The sequence below is a fragment of the Tursiops truncatus genome, chromosome 20 (genome assembly GCF_011762595.2).
Source record: "Tursiops truncatus isolate mTurTru1 chromosome 20, mTurTru1.mat.Y, whole genome shotgun sequence".
NCBI classification, from domain to species: domain Eukaryota; kingdom Metazoa; phylum Chordata; class Mammalia; order Artiodactyla; family Delphinidae; genus Tursiops; species Tursiops truncatus.
In genome coordinates, this window is record NC_047053.1 from 40,452,111 (window position 1) to 40,467,743 (window position 15,633).

The 15,633-nt window shown below is 51.3% G+C and overlaps 1 protein-coding gene across 1 annotated transcript; it reads left to right on the plus strand.

Moving 5' to 3' along the window:
• Positions 1–2,984: 2,984 nt before the first annotated feature.
• Positions 2,985–12,464, plus strand: ASB16 (ankyrin repeat and SOCS box containing 16). The gene is made up of 5 exons (XM_033847529.2): positions 2,985–3,287; positions 5,314–5,581; positions 9,096–9,588; positions 10,346–10,459; positions 10,978–12,464. Exons 1-5 carry the CDS (start codon positions 2,987–2,989, stop codon positions 11,161–11,163), a joined length of 1,362 nt encoding a protein of 453 aa, XP_033703420.1. The 5' UTR covers positions 2,985–2,986; the 3' UTR covers positions 11,164–12,464.
• The last annotated feature ends 3,169 nt before the right edge of the window (positions 12,465–15,633 follow it).

Consider the following 15,633-nt stretch of genomic DNA (forward strand, 5'->3'; position numbering starts at 1 on the left):
ACCAGGCAGCTGTGAGTCAGGACCTCCAATGGGCTTGGTGCGGCTCTGGGAGAAGGGGTTAGGCTCCCTTTTTCCAAAGAAAAGCTGATCCCACGGATCCCAGTCTCAAAGCTGAAGTGAACAGGTGCTTTAAGAACTCCATGTTCAGCTGGCTGCTGGTGGCAGTGGGGCTCTGTTCTAGAAGGCTTTTGTGGCCCAAGCGCAGGAACAAGAAGGGGCTAATTCACCAGCACCCCTTTCACACTCTCACGGGGTCTTCCTACCTGAGCACACCACGCACTTCTTTCTCTTCCCCGTGCTGCTAACTCCCCAGCTCCACCTCTGTAGCTTAGATCTGGGCCGGAGCCGCCCATCTCTGCCGGGTGGTCTTCCTGCACCTAAACCAGCCCTGCCCCTGGCCTGCGGTGCCCCCCCGCACTCAGCCCCCTTGAGCTGTGGTCTCTGCTGCTCACGATCCTGACAGATGCCCTGGTTTCTTGTGTGCTTCATTCCCCCCCACAGGCTCTGAGCTCCCAGAAGGCAGGCTGGGTATCCAGTTGCCTGGCACTGTTCCTGCCAGTAAAACTGGGCTCCCTGTGGGTTCACGTGTGGGTTGAAGTAAAGGCCTCAGGAAGTTAATGCTGAGGATAGTTTTTCTGCCCTCAGGAAGTTAAGGCTAAGGATAGGGGACTGAACATATGGTACCTCTGAGGACTGATCTGTAGTCAGAGCACCTTCAGGCCTGTGACAAGAGCTGCAGAGAGGCTGGGGAGGTCAGAACAGCCTCAGGCCCCACCGACCATGACTACCGTGAGCCTCGGGAGAAGGCCCCTCTCGGCCCCGTCGCGTTTTGCCAGCTCCCAGCCCTGGGAGCCCAGCTCCGGGTGCTCAGCTGGGCTGTTGGCTGGGCAATTAAAACATCGAACGGGCGCCTTTCTCTGAGGATCTCCAAGCCCTCGCTGGGCACGATCTCATTCCTCCTCTGGGATCCCCCACCCTGGAATACCACGAAGAGGCTGGGGCCAGAGTGGGTGAACAGCAGGGTAAGGGCAGAGCTGGAAACAGCCCAGGCTGCTGCCACCCACTTGGGCAGGCAGATGAGTGTCTGCCCCGGCGGAGAACAGGGGCCCTCAGTCAACGTGCTACACGTGAGAGGCCGGCCCACGACGAGCCAAGGGCTCCTCAGCAGCGCAACAAGCTCTGCTGTGCGCCAGGCCCTGCTGGGCACCAGAGCCCCACCTGAATCCGTTCAGGTCCTGCTCTGGAGCCCGCATCCAGCGCGGCAGGCTGTGGTCCACGGCACCTGGGGACAGGGGCTTGACAAAGCACACGGAAGGTCCTCCAGGAGCACGGATTGGGGGGTGGCTGGAACCGCAGGGGTGGGCGACCTGAGCAGGTGTCTCCCACCGCAGGTGACCTCTGAGGTGGACTTTGAGGGATGAGTCAGGAGGGAATTCCAAGCAGAGGGAATGGGAGGGAAAGGCGAGGATCCGTGAGGGGACAGCTGCCTGATGTGAGGCCAAACCAGGGCATGGGGCTTAGTGGGAAAGGGCAGGGCTTGGAAGTCAGCAGACGTTTTCAAGCTAGGAAATGAACTGTTTAGATAGATCCTTCCCATTGGGCAGTGGAGCAGAGGGGTTGTGGCCAGAGGAGGGAACACCAGGTAGGAGGCAGGGCTGGTCCAGGTTAAAGGCCTTGAGATGGTAACTGAAGATGGGAGAATGGGAGCTGGAAAGTGTGTGTGTGTGTGTGTGAAAGCGTGTGTGTGTGTGTGTGTGTGTGTGTGTGAAAGCGTGTGTGTGTGTGTGTGTGTGTGTGTGTGTGTGTGCGCGCCGGGGCAGCCATGCAGCCAGGGCGCGATGGGGACAGGCAGACCCTGAGGGGCCAAGGGGCTGCCCCACCACCCACTGGCTGAGAAGAGCTTCTGGGGCCAGGGCTGACCTCCCTCCTGCCCTCCCCTTCACTGCTCGGCGGCCAGCACCTAGTGCTGTTTCACGGCCTCATTCTTCCCCCTAGAGGCTCGTGGAAGCACAGCCACTTTGACTGAGTGGGTTTCTGGCTTGAAGGTCTCCTTGGTCCCCAGAGTTGGGAGGTCAAGCCCTTGGTCCTCCTCAGGCAGGCATGTAAGCCCTTTTAGGAGCTGCGGGGGGGGGGAAAAAAAAAACCCTAACCAAGACGCATTAAAGGCAGTGTTAGGGACCATGCTGTCCTGCTTGGAAGGTGGGGAGAGGCTCTCTCACCAAAGTGCACCATCTACAGAGTCAGACCCACTGTGGTCCTAGTCTGGCTCCCCCGTCACGAGCTGTGACCTTGAGCAAGTGGTTTCACCTCGCTAAGCCTTAAGTTCCTCATCAGTAAAACAGAAATAAGGCCACCCATCTCAGAGGCGGTCAGACTGTGATCATCAGCCTGATCATATAATTAATTGTCAAAATCAAGCTTGCTGTTTACCCGGGCAAGCCAGAAAATATGTATGGTCACCTGAGTGAAGATGGATATAAAAGTGATTTAAGTGCTGTTAAGCCCTGTGTGTGTATGTGCAGATGCCAAGAAGAGGGGTTCAAACTCTGACTTCACCGGCCCTTATTTCCTGGGCAGGGGTCTGCCCTCCAGACAGCATCAGAGAGACCCTGTCCCGTCCATTTCCCTGATTGACTGTTTCACTCACCTCGGACCCTGCCAACCCAAGATGTTCACTCCAGAGAAGTGGGAGGTGTGGACCTGGAGCTCAGCTGAGGGCCGGCTCCCCAGCTGGAGGGTATCTGCAGGGGCAGGGGCTGTCCCTAGCCGCGGGCTGGGGGTTGGCCCAACACTTTCTCTGCACCAAGATCATGACTCTGGGCAAACTGTTTACCAGGACAGCAAAGGGCCTATTTATAGCCTCAGCTGCTCCTTTCTCTGGGTCACGGGTTGGGGGCAGGGTGGCTCCTCAGAGCAAGGGTGGCAGTCGGGCTGAGGGAACCTGCTCTGCCCAGCTGCCACTGCCCAGACCCCTGGATCCCTCCCCATGGCAGGGGAGACCTTCCCCTTCACCTCCTCCACCCTGCGCTCTCTCCGCCTGAAGCGGGAGTGGCTGGAATGGGAGGACCGGCGGCGGGCTGCAGCCCAGCAGTACCAGAGCCAAAGGTGCCCCTCGAGTTCCCGGACCCAACTCACTCGGCCGCGCTGCTCCTGCCGGGACCCAGCTGTGCACAATGCCCTGTTCTCCGGTGACCTGCAACAGATCCAAGCCCTGTTCCAAGATGAAGGCGCTGCCAACATGATTGTGGAGACAGTGAGCAACCAGCTGGCCTGGTCAGCTGAACAGGGTAGGGAGCACCCGGTGGGGGCAGAAGAGGAGGGAGAGGGAGGAGGGGAGGGTGGGGGGGGAGCCTGGGCCCCATCGCCCCCCTCCAGACCATAGACTAGACCATCCCTTCCCACTGCCGATTCCAGCTCCCTCCTAAACAGAGATGAGGCATGCTTAGTGATTTGTATGTCTTTTCAGATTTCAAGTTATAGTGACATGTTATATGACTTCCACAGGAACACAGTTGTAGTCGAATGCAATCGTTTCTCTGAATGTATCTCCACGCGTGAATATTTTTTCTTTCATAGAATGAAATTATACTCCAGATGCTATTTATAGCCTGTTTTTTTCATGTAACATCTTTCTATGTCAATAACCATAAGTCCACATAATTTTTTTTTTTTGGCCATGCCGCGCGGCTTGCGGGATCTCAGTTCCCCAACCAGGGATTGAACCTGGGCCCTCGGTACTGGACGCTCAGGGTCCTAACCACTGAACTGCCAGGGAATTCCCCACGTAATAATTTAAATAGATGCATGAATTCTATTGTATGGGTGTGCCATGATTTATAGAACTAGTCCCCAAACAGATTGGTTAGATTAGGCTTCTTTTTTGTTTTATTTATTTATTGCTAAAAATATTTATTATTTATCTATTTAGGCTGCACCTGGTCTTAGTTTTGGCATGCAGACTTCTTAGCTGAGGCATCCGAACTCTTAGTTGCGGCATGCGTGCAGGATCTAGTACCCCAACGAGGGATCGAACCCAGGCCCCCTGCATTGGGAGCATGGAGTCTTACCCCCTGGACCACCAGGGAAGTCCCTAGGTTTCCTTTTTAAAAAAAACTATTTTAAATAACAGTATGACCAACATCTTTGTGTACTTGTTCAATGATCTTCCTTAGGATCTATTCTGACCAGAAGGTTTGTCCATGTAAACCAAATGATTGCTCTGTTCTTAGGCAGGAGAAAAGAAACCACCCCCGCAAAAAAAAAAAAAAAAAAAAAAAAAGATTGACAGGAGATTGCCTCACACCCCACCCATGGATATGGGGGTTCAAAATCCTTGGAGAGCTTATGCTCTCACGGTCACCACCAGGCCAAATTCCTTCAACTGTTAGAGATGTGACCCCACCCAGGGCACCCTGGTCTCCTCTTCCAGCATGTCCACCATCTCCATCTCCCAAATGGAACTTGGCCTTAATTTCAATCCTAATAAAAAACAAAACATGCTTTACCCAAGATTTAGGAAACCCAGGGATTTACTTAGCTACAATGCAAACAACTGACAGCAGGATATTAGCCATCTGTGTCCTTTGAACAAGACCTTGGCGATTTCTACAATTCGGATTCAACACCAGTCCCGTGATCGACCCCTCTTCCCACTCTTCTTTTCTCTACCTCCATCTCTTATCCTCCCTCTCTGCCCTTCCCCCCATTTCCATGCCACCCTCCCCACCCCAGGAGCATCCTAGGACTTCTTCAGCTCTGCTCTGGCCACTCCCTGAGTCAGTTCCAGGCACTCCTGTGTGTAACTCCCTCCCCTCCCCAACACCAGCGCGCCCAAGTTAAAAGAGCCAAGGACTCCACCAGCAGCTCAAAGACCCAGAGTTTTCCCTAACAGGATTCACCCTCCTTAGCTGCCCTTGTGGTTTTAAAGAGCAATTAAGGGAATTCCCTGGCAGTCCAGTGGCTAGGACTCGGCGCTCCCACTGCCGGCGCCAGCGTTCGATCCCTGGTCGAGGAACTAAGATCCCACAAGCCTCTCAGTGTGGCCAAAAAAAGAAGAAAAAAAAAGAGCAATTAAATGTTTTTCCTATGACCCACGTATTACGTTTTGTTACAGACTGACAAACTTCTAAAAGGCTGTTCCAATTTACACTCTCAGCTGGGGCTTGAGCAAGCCCCTCTCCACAGGTACAGACGGGCACAGGGTTTGTGCTCAGCCAGGCGTACAGAGGGCAGGGCAGCGTCAGTTGTACATGACAGCCTGCCCTGCCTGCCAGCCTCATACCCACCCCCCTTAACACTGCCTGCTCCCCCCAGGGTTCTGGGTGCTGACCCCCAAAGCCAAGCATACGACACCCCTCACCATCGCTGCTGCCCGAGGCCACACCGACTGCGCCCGCTACCTGATCCGGCGGGGAGCTGAGTTGGACGCCCGGGTTGGGGGCCGGGCCGCCTTGCACGAGGCCTGTGCCCGGGCCCAGTCCGACTGTGTGCGGTTGCTGCTGACCTTCGGCGCCAAGGTCAATGTGTTGTCTGAGGAAGGCACAACACCCCTGCACCTCTGCACAACCCCTGAGTCCTTACAGTAGGTGCCCAGGGGCTGAGATGGTTTGGGGAGGGGGTGTGTGGGTATGTGTGTGTGTCTCCAGCTCACGTGCCAGAAACACATGTCCTCACAACGTCATGGGAGACAGGTCTCATTCTTTTTTTTTTCTTTGAATTTTATTTTAGTTATTTTTTTATACAGCAGGTTCTTACTAGTTATCTATTTTATACGTATTAGTGTATACATGTCAATCCCAATCTCCCAATTCATACCACCACCACCCCCCCCCCCCAGCCACTTTCCCCCCTTGGTGTCTGTACGTTTGTGCTCTACATCTGTGTCTCTATTTCTGCCCTGCGGACCAGTTCATCTGTACCATTTTTCCAGGTTCCACATATATGCGTTAATATACGATATTTGTTCTTCACTTTCTGACTTACTTCACTCTGTATGACAGTCTCTAGATCCATCCACGTCTCTACAAATGACCCAATTTCGTTCCTTTTCATGGCTGAGTAATATTCCATTGTATATATGTACCACATCTTTATCCATTCGTCTGTCGATGGGCATTTAGGTTGCTTCCATGACCTGGCTATTGTACATAGAGCTGCAATGAACGTTGGGGTGCATGTGTCTTTTTTTTTTTTTTTTTTTTTTGGCGGTACGCGGGCCTCTCACTGTTGTGGCCTCTCCCGTTGCGGAGCACAGGCTCCGGACGCGCAGGCTCAGCGGCCATGGCTCATGGGCCCAGCCGCTCCGCGGCATGTGGGATCTTCCCGGACCGGGGCACGAACCCGCGTCCCCTGCATCGGCAGGCGGACTCCCAGCCACTGCGCCACCAGGGAAGCCCCATCTTTTTGAATTATGGTTTTATTAGAGTATATGCCCAGTAGTGGGATTGCTGGGTCACATGGTTATTCTATTTTTAGTTAGTTAAGGAACCTCCATACTGTTCTCCATAGTGGCTGTATCAATTTACATTCCCACTAACAGTGCAAGAGGGTACCCTTTTCTCCACACCCTCTCCAGCATTTGTTGTTTGTACATTTTCTGATGATGCCCATTCTAACTGGTGTGAGGTGATACCTCATTGTAGTTTTGATTTGCATTTCTCTAATAATTCGTGTTGTCGAGCAGGTTTTCATGTGCTTCTTGGCCATCTGTATGTCTTCTCTGGAGAAATGTCTATTTAGGTCTTCTGCCCATTTTTGGATTGGGTTGTTTGTTTTTTTAATATTGAGCTGCATGAGCTGTTTTTATATTTTGGAGATTAATCCTTTGTGCATTGATTTGTTTGCAAATATTTTCTCCCATTCTGAGGGTTGTCTTTTTGTCTTGTAGTTTCCTTTGCTTTGCAAAAGCTTTTAAATTTCATTAGGTCCCATTTGTTTATTTTTGTTTTTATTTCCATTTCTCTAGGAGGTGGATTAAAAAAGACCTTGCTGTGATTTATGTCAGAGTGTTCTTCCTGTGTTTTCCTCTAAGAGTTTTATAGTGTCCAGTCTTACATTTAGGTCTCTAATCCATTTTGAGTTTATTTTTGTGTATGGTGTTAGGGAGTCACTCTTTTACATGTAGCTGTCCAGTTTTCCCAGCACCGCTTATTGGAGAGACTGTCTTTTCTCCATTGTATATCCTTGCCTTCTTTGTCATAGATTAGTTGACCATAGGTACATGGGTTTATTATCTCTGGGCTTTCTATCCTGAGACAGGTCTCATTCTATGGTGAAAAACCTGAGACTCAGAAAGGTTTAGTGACTTGTCCAAGGTCACATCAGCTAAGCCCAGTAGGCAGAAGCCCTGTTGCTTTTTGGAAAAACCCTGTCCCAACTGCAGTCTCCTATTCCCTGGGAACCCTCTGCAGCCACATTCCTAGCTATTTTGAGGTAGGCATCAAGAAAGATCTAGCCCAGTGTTTCCCAATCTTAGTGTGATGGACGCTTCCTCTTCCCACCTTTTTAAGGTCAACAGTTTCTTGGCCACACCCTACATGAAGGTATTTGCACTTTGACAAGTCAGGTCCACAGATAAGGCTGGTGGGGGCAAGGAATCAAGGGCTCCTGAAAGGCATTCCACAGCCCACGTGCTGGAATCTACCCATGTAGATCTAGATCAGTGATGGACCCAGAAATGATCCAAAATTCCCAGTCCTTTCTTGAGGTCTTATGGGCATGTGGTGCACCTTCCAGCACACTTGATCCTTTGAAGTGAACTGAGAATGGTCTCACTTCCTGGAACCCTACTGGGCGAGCTTCTTGGAGTTATTTAAATTTAGTATATAGAAACAGAAACGAGCCTATGATTAGAACTTACCGAGGTAATAAATTAAGTAGTGTGTGGCTGGCTGGCTGCTACTCAGAGCTTGGCCACTGAGCAAAGTGCCTACCGGACATGCGCACTGAAGGGAGCTGGAATGCTGGCCATTTTGGGGAAGGACACTTTTTCATCAGGGTTTCGATGGGGTTGATGGATCTGCTCCTGAGTTTCCAGTGGCTACCGTTCTGGCTTTTTAAATCCCTGTTAGTTTAGTGCCATCATGAATTTAGTTTGCAGCGTGTTTGGTTTACCCGGAGGCGGTTAATGATGCATATTTGCCTCAACAGTGTTCTGACCTATGAAACACCTGTGAAACACGTGCTCCCTAAAACCTGGTTTTTGTTGTTTGGTTTTGTTTGTTTTCTCCAGGGGAAAGTGAAGTAAGTGGGACCCAAGTGCCTTCCTTTGCTGGAGTGGGTGTGGCTGGCTGAGAAAGGTGGTCTTCATGTTTGGAGAGAGGAAGAAAATACTAATTACGACTTTTGTTTTGTTTTTTACTAATTAGGACTTCTATTTCTGTTTTCTTTGGGGGTCATACTCCTTAATTTTCTGTGCTTCACAGTGTACACATCAGTGGGTTTTCAAAACTTTCTGTGCTTTCAAAATGTTAGGAGAAGGGCTTCCCTGGTGGCGCAGTGGTTGGGAGTCCGCCTGCTGATGCGAGGGACATGGGTTCGTGCCCTGGTCCGGGGCGATCCCACATGCCGCGGAGCGGCTGGGCCCGTGAGCCATGGCCGCTGGGCCTGTGTGTCCGGAGCCTGTGCTCCGCGGCAGGAGGGGCCCCGGCAGTGAGAGGCCCGTGTACCGCAAAAATAAATAAATAAATAAAATAAAAGAAAATAGGGCTAATAAAAAAAAATGTTAGGAGACCACTGACAAGTGATTCAGAACAAGGCCTTGGGGTCCCTATCTGATGGGGGAGTCAGGTTAGACTCTGGGAGGGACGGTCTGAGGCAGTGAGTATTAATTCCTCCGCAGTCACTAACTTGCTGTATGTCCTGGGCTGCACCACAACTTTTCTGGGCTGAAAACTGAAATGCTCCCAGTGACTTGGATGGGCCTTCCAGCTCTGCTCTCTGTCATGGGGCTTCTGTGAGTCTGGTGGTGGGCGCCAGGCTCGCTTGAGCCAAGAGAGGTGGGAAGAAGGGGTCAGGGATGACAGCAGGCTGAGGGGGTCCCAGGCCAGGCCTGGTCCCTCAGGATTTGCCTCAAGGGCCTTGTACCCTGCCTCCAGGTGCGCCAAGCAGCTGCTGGAGGCGGGAGCAACCGTGAACTTGGCGGTACAGGACAGCGAGGTGACGCCCCTGCACGTGGCGGCGGCACGAGGCCTGGAGCAGCATGTGGCTCTCTACCTGGAGCACGGCGCCGACGTGAACCTGCGCACCAGCCAGGGCGAGACGGCCCTGAACGCCGCGTGCGCGGGGGCCGAGGGCCCGGGCAGCAGGCGGCAGCACCAGGCCGCCGTGCGCCGGCTCCTGGAAGCCGGGTCAGATGCCCGGGCGGCAGGGCGCAAACGCCACACGCCGCTGCACAACGCCTGTGCCAACGGCTGCGGGGGCCTGGCTGAGCTGCTGCTGCACCACGGGGCCTGCGCTGCAGTTCCCAATGGGGCGGGCGAAACGCCCATGGACTGCGCGCTGCAGGCCGTCCAGGACGCCCCCAACTGGGAGCCCGAGATCCTCTTTGCTGCCCTGCTGGACTATGGGGCCCAGCCTGCGCGCCCTGAGGTGCGCAGGGAGGGCCTGTGAAAGAAGACTCCTGACGGGCGGGGTATGCCTGGAGCTGGAATTGCCCAGCCTCCAGGAAGAGAGGCTAAGAGACAGAGAGCCCGCTCTCTGGGCCAGAGATCTGTCCGCCTCTTGGGAAGGACCAGTGAGGGCTATGGGAGAGGGTGTCTAAGGGAGAAAAACAGCCCCCAAGGAAACTGGCTGGGGCCAGGAGGTTGGAGCACACTTGAAGGTAGGGTAAACTGAGGCTAGAAAAGGATGAGGAGGGACTCAGATCTTGGCCTCTCAAATTTGGATGTGAGTCTTCCCTGGGAGTCCAGTGGTTAAGCCGCTGCGCTTCCACTGCAGGGGTCACGGATTCGATTCCTGGTCGGGAAACTAAGATCCTGCATGGCACGTGGGCAGGCAAAAAAAGAACAGATTTGGATGTGAGTGGGGCTTTGGCCCAGGCTGGTTGGTAGAGGCATGGTACCCCTGAGACCCTCTTTTGTTTTCTAGTCTGAGACTCCTTTTTTTTTTTTTTTTTGTTGTTGTTGTTGTTGTTGTACGCGGGCCTCTCACTGCTGCGTCCTCTCAAGTTGCGGAGCACAGGCTCCGGACGCGCAGGCTCAGCGGCCATGGCTCACGAGCCCAGCCTCTCCGCGGCATGTGGGATCTTCCCGGACTGGGGCACGAACCCGTGTCCCCTGCATTGGCAGGCGGACTCTCAACCACTTGCGCCACCAGGGAAGCCCTGAGACTCTCTTTTGATTTCTAGATGCTGAGACACTGTGCCAACTTCCCTCGAGCCCTGGAAGTCCTGCTTAATGCCTACCCTTGTGTTCCATCCTGTGATACCTGGGTTGAGGCAGTGCTTCCAGAGCTGTGGCAGGTAAGTCCGCCCCATGAGCACAGCTCCTTCCTGGGCTCTGGGGGAGATGGAGAGGAAGGATGAGCCCCAGGCCTGTCCCTCCAGGGTGGGCTTCCTGGAGGCAGGAGCAAGAGGGACTCTGGGTGGGAGGAGGATGGGCAGAGTGAAACCTCTGGGTTCCAGGGTCCCCTGCCCCCGGAAGCTCAGGACAACCTTTAATTGCACACAACTCTCTAGCCTCTCTCTTACCTGCATCAGTATAGACATTTATCAGGCATCTCTGACTGAGTGGGCACTGTGCCAGTATCTTTGGAGTGGGGGTGGGTGCAGACATGGCTGAGACCCTGCTCTGCAGTGTGGTCCCAGCTCCCATGACCCCTGCAGGGCCTTTGCTTCTGAATCTGAGTCCTTCAAGATGAGCCAAACGCCCAGGTGGGTGCAGGTTGCAAAATCCCAGGGCCCCACCACTAGGTCACCCCCAGATGGAAGGGCAAAGTCAGGGCGTTGGGCCATCTGACCCTGTTCCACTCCCCATCCAGGAGCACGAAGCCTTCTACAGCTCGGCCCTGTGCATGGTCAATCAGCCGAGGCGGCTGCAGCACCTGGCCCGGCTGGCCATCCGTGCTCAGCTGGGTAGCCGCTGCCGACAGGCTGCCGCCCGCCTCCCCCTGCCCCCGCTCCTCAGGGACTACCTGCTGCTGCGTGTGGAGGGGTGTATCCAGTGAGCCCCGTGCCCAGCTGCTCCCAGAGCTTGTCCTGCCCCCTCCGTCAGTTGCCCCCGCAACCCTGGAGGACCAGTCCCTGGCTTCTTATCCACACTCTGCATGTCCGCTGGGGCCAGCTCATCCCTCTACTGGCTTCTTGAGCCACCCGCTGACCTCCAGCTCGACCTGAACTTCAGCTCCTCTCTCCCATGGGAAGGTCTGCAGACTCAGCCTTTGTCCGCATCTTCCTCCTTCGCCTAAGTGGATGATGGCCCCTCCATCCAGGCGGGCCACAAGCCGGGAGGAAGTGATCCTCGTTGTCCCGAGACCTGCTACCCATGTACCTGTTCAGACTCCTAAAGAGTGACAGCCTCTGCCTCTAGCAGTGCTGCCAATGCCCGTCCTGCTTTTGTCCCTTCAAGGGAGGACTTCACTGACTGGTCTTAAAACCCACGCCGTGCAAGGATGTTGGGACGATCTTTGGGAATCGGAACTCTGATGATGCCCTTCAGTGGCTCCACACCACCTTCAGGCTAAAATAAAAACTTAACAAGGCAGACAAACCTTCTAGCCCCTGCCTCCGCCAAGCTCCCTGGCCTCGTGATCTGCCTTCTCCCTTCTAAGATGCCTGTAACTCAGCCTTAGCAAACTAGTTACCAGTTGCTGGATATGACCTGCTCCCCTTTGCTTCCAGGCATCTGCATGTGCTGTTCCCTCTGCTTGGACTACCCTTCCCACATTTTTTTGCCCTGGTTGAAGCTGATTTGATCCCCAAGACTTGGCCTAATAGCCCTCTTTCTGCAGAGCCTTCTGGGTGGTTGCACTGGGTGGTTTTCCTCACCCCTCAGTGATGCACAGTATCTTAAACTGTGGTCACCGCACTCATGGTCTTAGAGGGTCTGTAACAGAAGGACCAGCCACCAGCTTTCCCTTCTTTCCCTCTCATTTCCTCCTCTGGTCCCAGAGTCAAAAGTACCACCATTCATCTTTAAGAGGAAGCTTTTTAGGCCAAGCCAGTTTTCGTTTTTTTTTTGTTTTGTTTTGTTTTTGTTTTTTTTTTGCGGTACACGGGCCTCTCACTGTCGTGGCCTCTCCCGTTGCGGAGCACAGGCTCCGGACGCGCAGGCTCAGCGGCCATGGCTCACGGGCCCAGCCGCTCCGCGGCATGTGGGATCTTCCCGGACCGGGACATGAACTCGTGTCCCCTGCCTCGGCAGGCGGAATCCCAACCGCTGCGCCACCAGGGAAGCCCAAAGCCAGTTTTCATGAATGCAAATAAATGATTTGTGCACAGAACAAAAGTGTGACTGTTAGGTTGAAATGTGGCTGAGATACCTATCGCTCCATGTTTATTCCTCCTCTTTGTACTCTTCTGTGGTTCCCAGGTTTTCTGCACTGAGCAGTTGTTACTCTTGTGATAGGAGAAAGAGTATAAGAACAACACAGGAACTCTCCCAGACCCTGAGCTTGTAGTACCCCCTGGAGGAGGTGGCTGTTCTCCTGTCCCTTTGCTGAGGTGAGGGACCCTGGGCTCTCCACTGTAATTACCACTTGGAGTCACATGGTAGAGATGTATCAGGAGTCCTGGGTCGGCCTCCTGCAGTTGTTGCCCAGCCTCCCCTCCTCCGTGGAAAGTTGTATCTGCGGGTATTTCCTTTCACCAACATGAAGACAGTCTTTTACCTCGTTATGCAGAGCAGCACCATCTCCTTTCTAGGTGAAAGTTTTGCTTTAATTTCACAGATCCAAAAAGCCCGAGAGAAGAGAGGGAAATCCTCTCTAGTCCTGGGGCCACGCGAGGAGCCTCACTCTCGGGAGGATGTCGAGCTGTCTCCCCTTTTACAGCAGGCAGACCCTAGCGAGCATGGCCTTTTCTGTTATATTTACAATGACAAATACCTGCTTAAAGAAAACGCAAAAGATGCATGTGATTATGTATCTGATTTGGGGGTAAGAGAAGATTTTCCAGGATAAAAGCATAAAAGAAAAGACTCATCGGTCTGGATACAGAAAAAATTTAAATTTAGTTATAAAAGCACCGAATCAAAAACACAAGTAAAAGGCAAAATGTTGAAAAAGTAACTGCCGCTAAAAGATTTCATTTCCTTGATTTGTAAGGGCAGGAATGACATCTGTTTTATTCACCATTGCTGACTTGTGCAATGCCTTGCAGAGAGTGGACACTCAAATATCTGTCAAAGCAGTGAATGGTCATGCTCAACCTCACCAGTAATTAGGGAAATGCAAATTAAAACAACAGTAAGATATAATTCTCCTACTAGATTGAGGGACTTTTTGGTGGCTTGCAGGATCTTAGTTCCCTGACCAGGGATTGAACCCGGGCCACCGCAGTGAAAGCACCAAGTCCTAACCACTGGACTGCCAGGGAATTCCCAGGGGACATTTTAAAGATCGATAATATGCAGTGCCTGTGAAGATATGGAGACATAAGTTCTTGCTTATCCTGTGGGTCAGAAAGGAAATTGCCTCTTCAGTGGGCAAGAGCAGTGCCCTTAAATTGCTCCCCAGTTATACAAAAGGCTGGTACACACAGGAATATTCAGCCCAGCCTTGCTAGCAACAACTCAACATGTGGGAAATGGTAAACAAAACCACACTATGGAATACAATTCAGTCCTTACAAAGGGTAGTACCCACGGCAGGAGAAAACTGGGAAGGGATTCCAAGTGACCAGCATATGTACTACTTGGAAAGATTACCAAGACTGTTACCAAGGTTGGAATACAACATGTACAGCAAACAAAACCAAGCCCCATGATTAGAGATGAATAGAAAAAGGCCTGGAAGGCAGGTTCCCAAATATTTCCCTCTGGGGAGGGGAGAGGGACTGTGCCAGTGGGGCTTTTTATGGTCTGCATTTGAATTTTTTACAAAGGGGTATCCCCATGGATCCTTGTGAAATTAAAAAAAAAAAAAATTGAAGGGAAGAAAAGGCATAAGGCCTAAACTATTAATTTACAAGGTGGTTGACGGAACATGACAGATGTGCAAAACCTCACTAGTAATCCAATGAATGCAAATTAAAGGAACAGACACCTTTTTGCCTAGCAAATAGGCAAACACGAAACAAATAGCATCTAGCGGTTAGGGAAGGAGCACTTCTTGATTTTTTACAGGACGGATATACTATAAACATTTAGTTAAGGCACCATCCAGGATTTACAGATACATTCACCGTTCTATAGCCATCATAATTGCGCATAAAGGTATAAAAATACCCAAGTTCAATAGTTTAGGAAAAATAAACAGATAGGGAGCTAAGATCCCTTAAAATCCTCTGTTAATTTTAAATTATTATTATATGTGAGAGACCAGCTTTGGGCAGTGATATAGTCCCAACTGCAGGCTTCTTTCTTTCCTCTCTTTTCCTCTCATAATTCCTCCACCCTCAAAAACCTAACCCTGAAAGCCCCTCTTTCAAAACACCCTTAACTCAACTGCATCCTGTCCTTTGCTGTACACACTCACAAAACGCATCCTTGTCAGACTCAACCTCCACTTTTTCCACCCCTTCATCCCAGCTGCTGAGCATTCCAAGGATATTCCAAGCATATCCGCATCCCCAGCCAGTTCTTCCTTCTTCCCTTCTATCCATTTTCCTCACCGCCATGGCTATCTTAAGACTTCACCTCTGGTGAGCTAACTAAACTTAAAAGCTTTTGCACAGAAAAGGAAACCATTGACAAAACGAAAAGACAAGCTACTGAATGGGAGAAAATATTTGCAAATGATTACGACCGATAAGGAGTTAATACCCAAAATATATAAACAGCTCATACAACTCAACATCAAAAAAAAAAAAAAAGAAAAAGAAACAGCCTGATTAAAAAATGGGCAGGAAAAAAAAAAATGGGCAGGAGACCTGAATAGACATTTTTCCAAAGAAGACATACAGATGGCCAACAGGCACAGGAAAAGATGCTCAACATCATTAATAATCAGAGAAATGTGAATCAAAACTACAGTGAGGTATCACCTCACACCTGTCAGAATGGCCATCATCAAAAAGATCAAAATAATAAATGTTGCTGAGGGTGTGGAGAAAAGGGAACCCTTGTGCACTGTTGGTGGGAATGTAAATTGGTGCTGCCGCTGTGGGAAACAGTATGGAGGGTCCTCAAAATTAAATATAGAACTGCCATATGATCCAGCAATTACACTCCTGGGTATATATCCAAAGAAAATGAAAACACTAATTCAAGAGGATACATGCACCCCAGTGTTCACAGCAACATTATTTACAATAGCCGAGATATGGAAGCAACCTGTGTCCATCAATAGATGAATGGATAAAGAAAATGTGATATATATATATATAGAGAGAGAGAGAGAGAGAGAGAGAGAGTATTCGATTGTGTATATATACATTCAATCGTATATATACACAATTGAATATTCAATTGTACAGATATATATTCAATTGTACATGTGTACAGGGGATATCCCCTGATGCAGGGGATACGGGTTCGT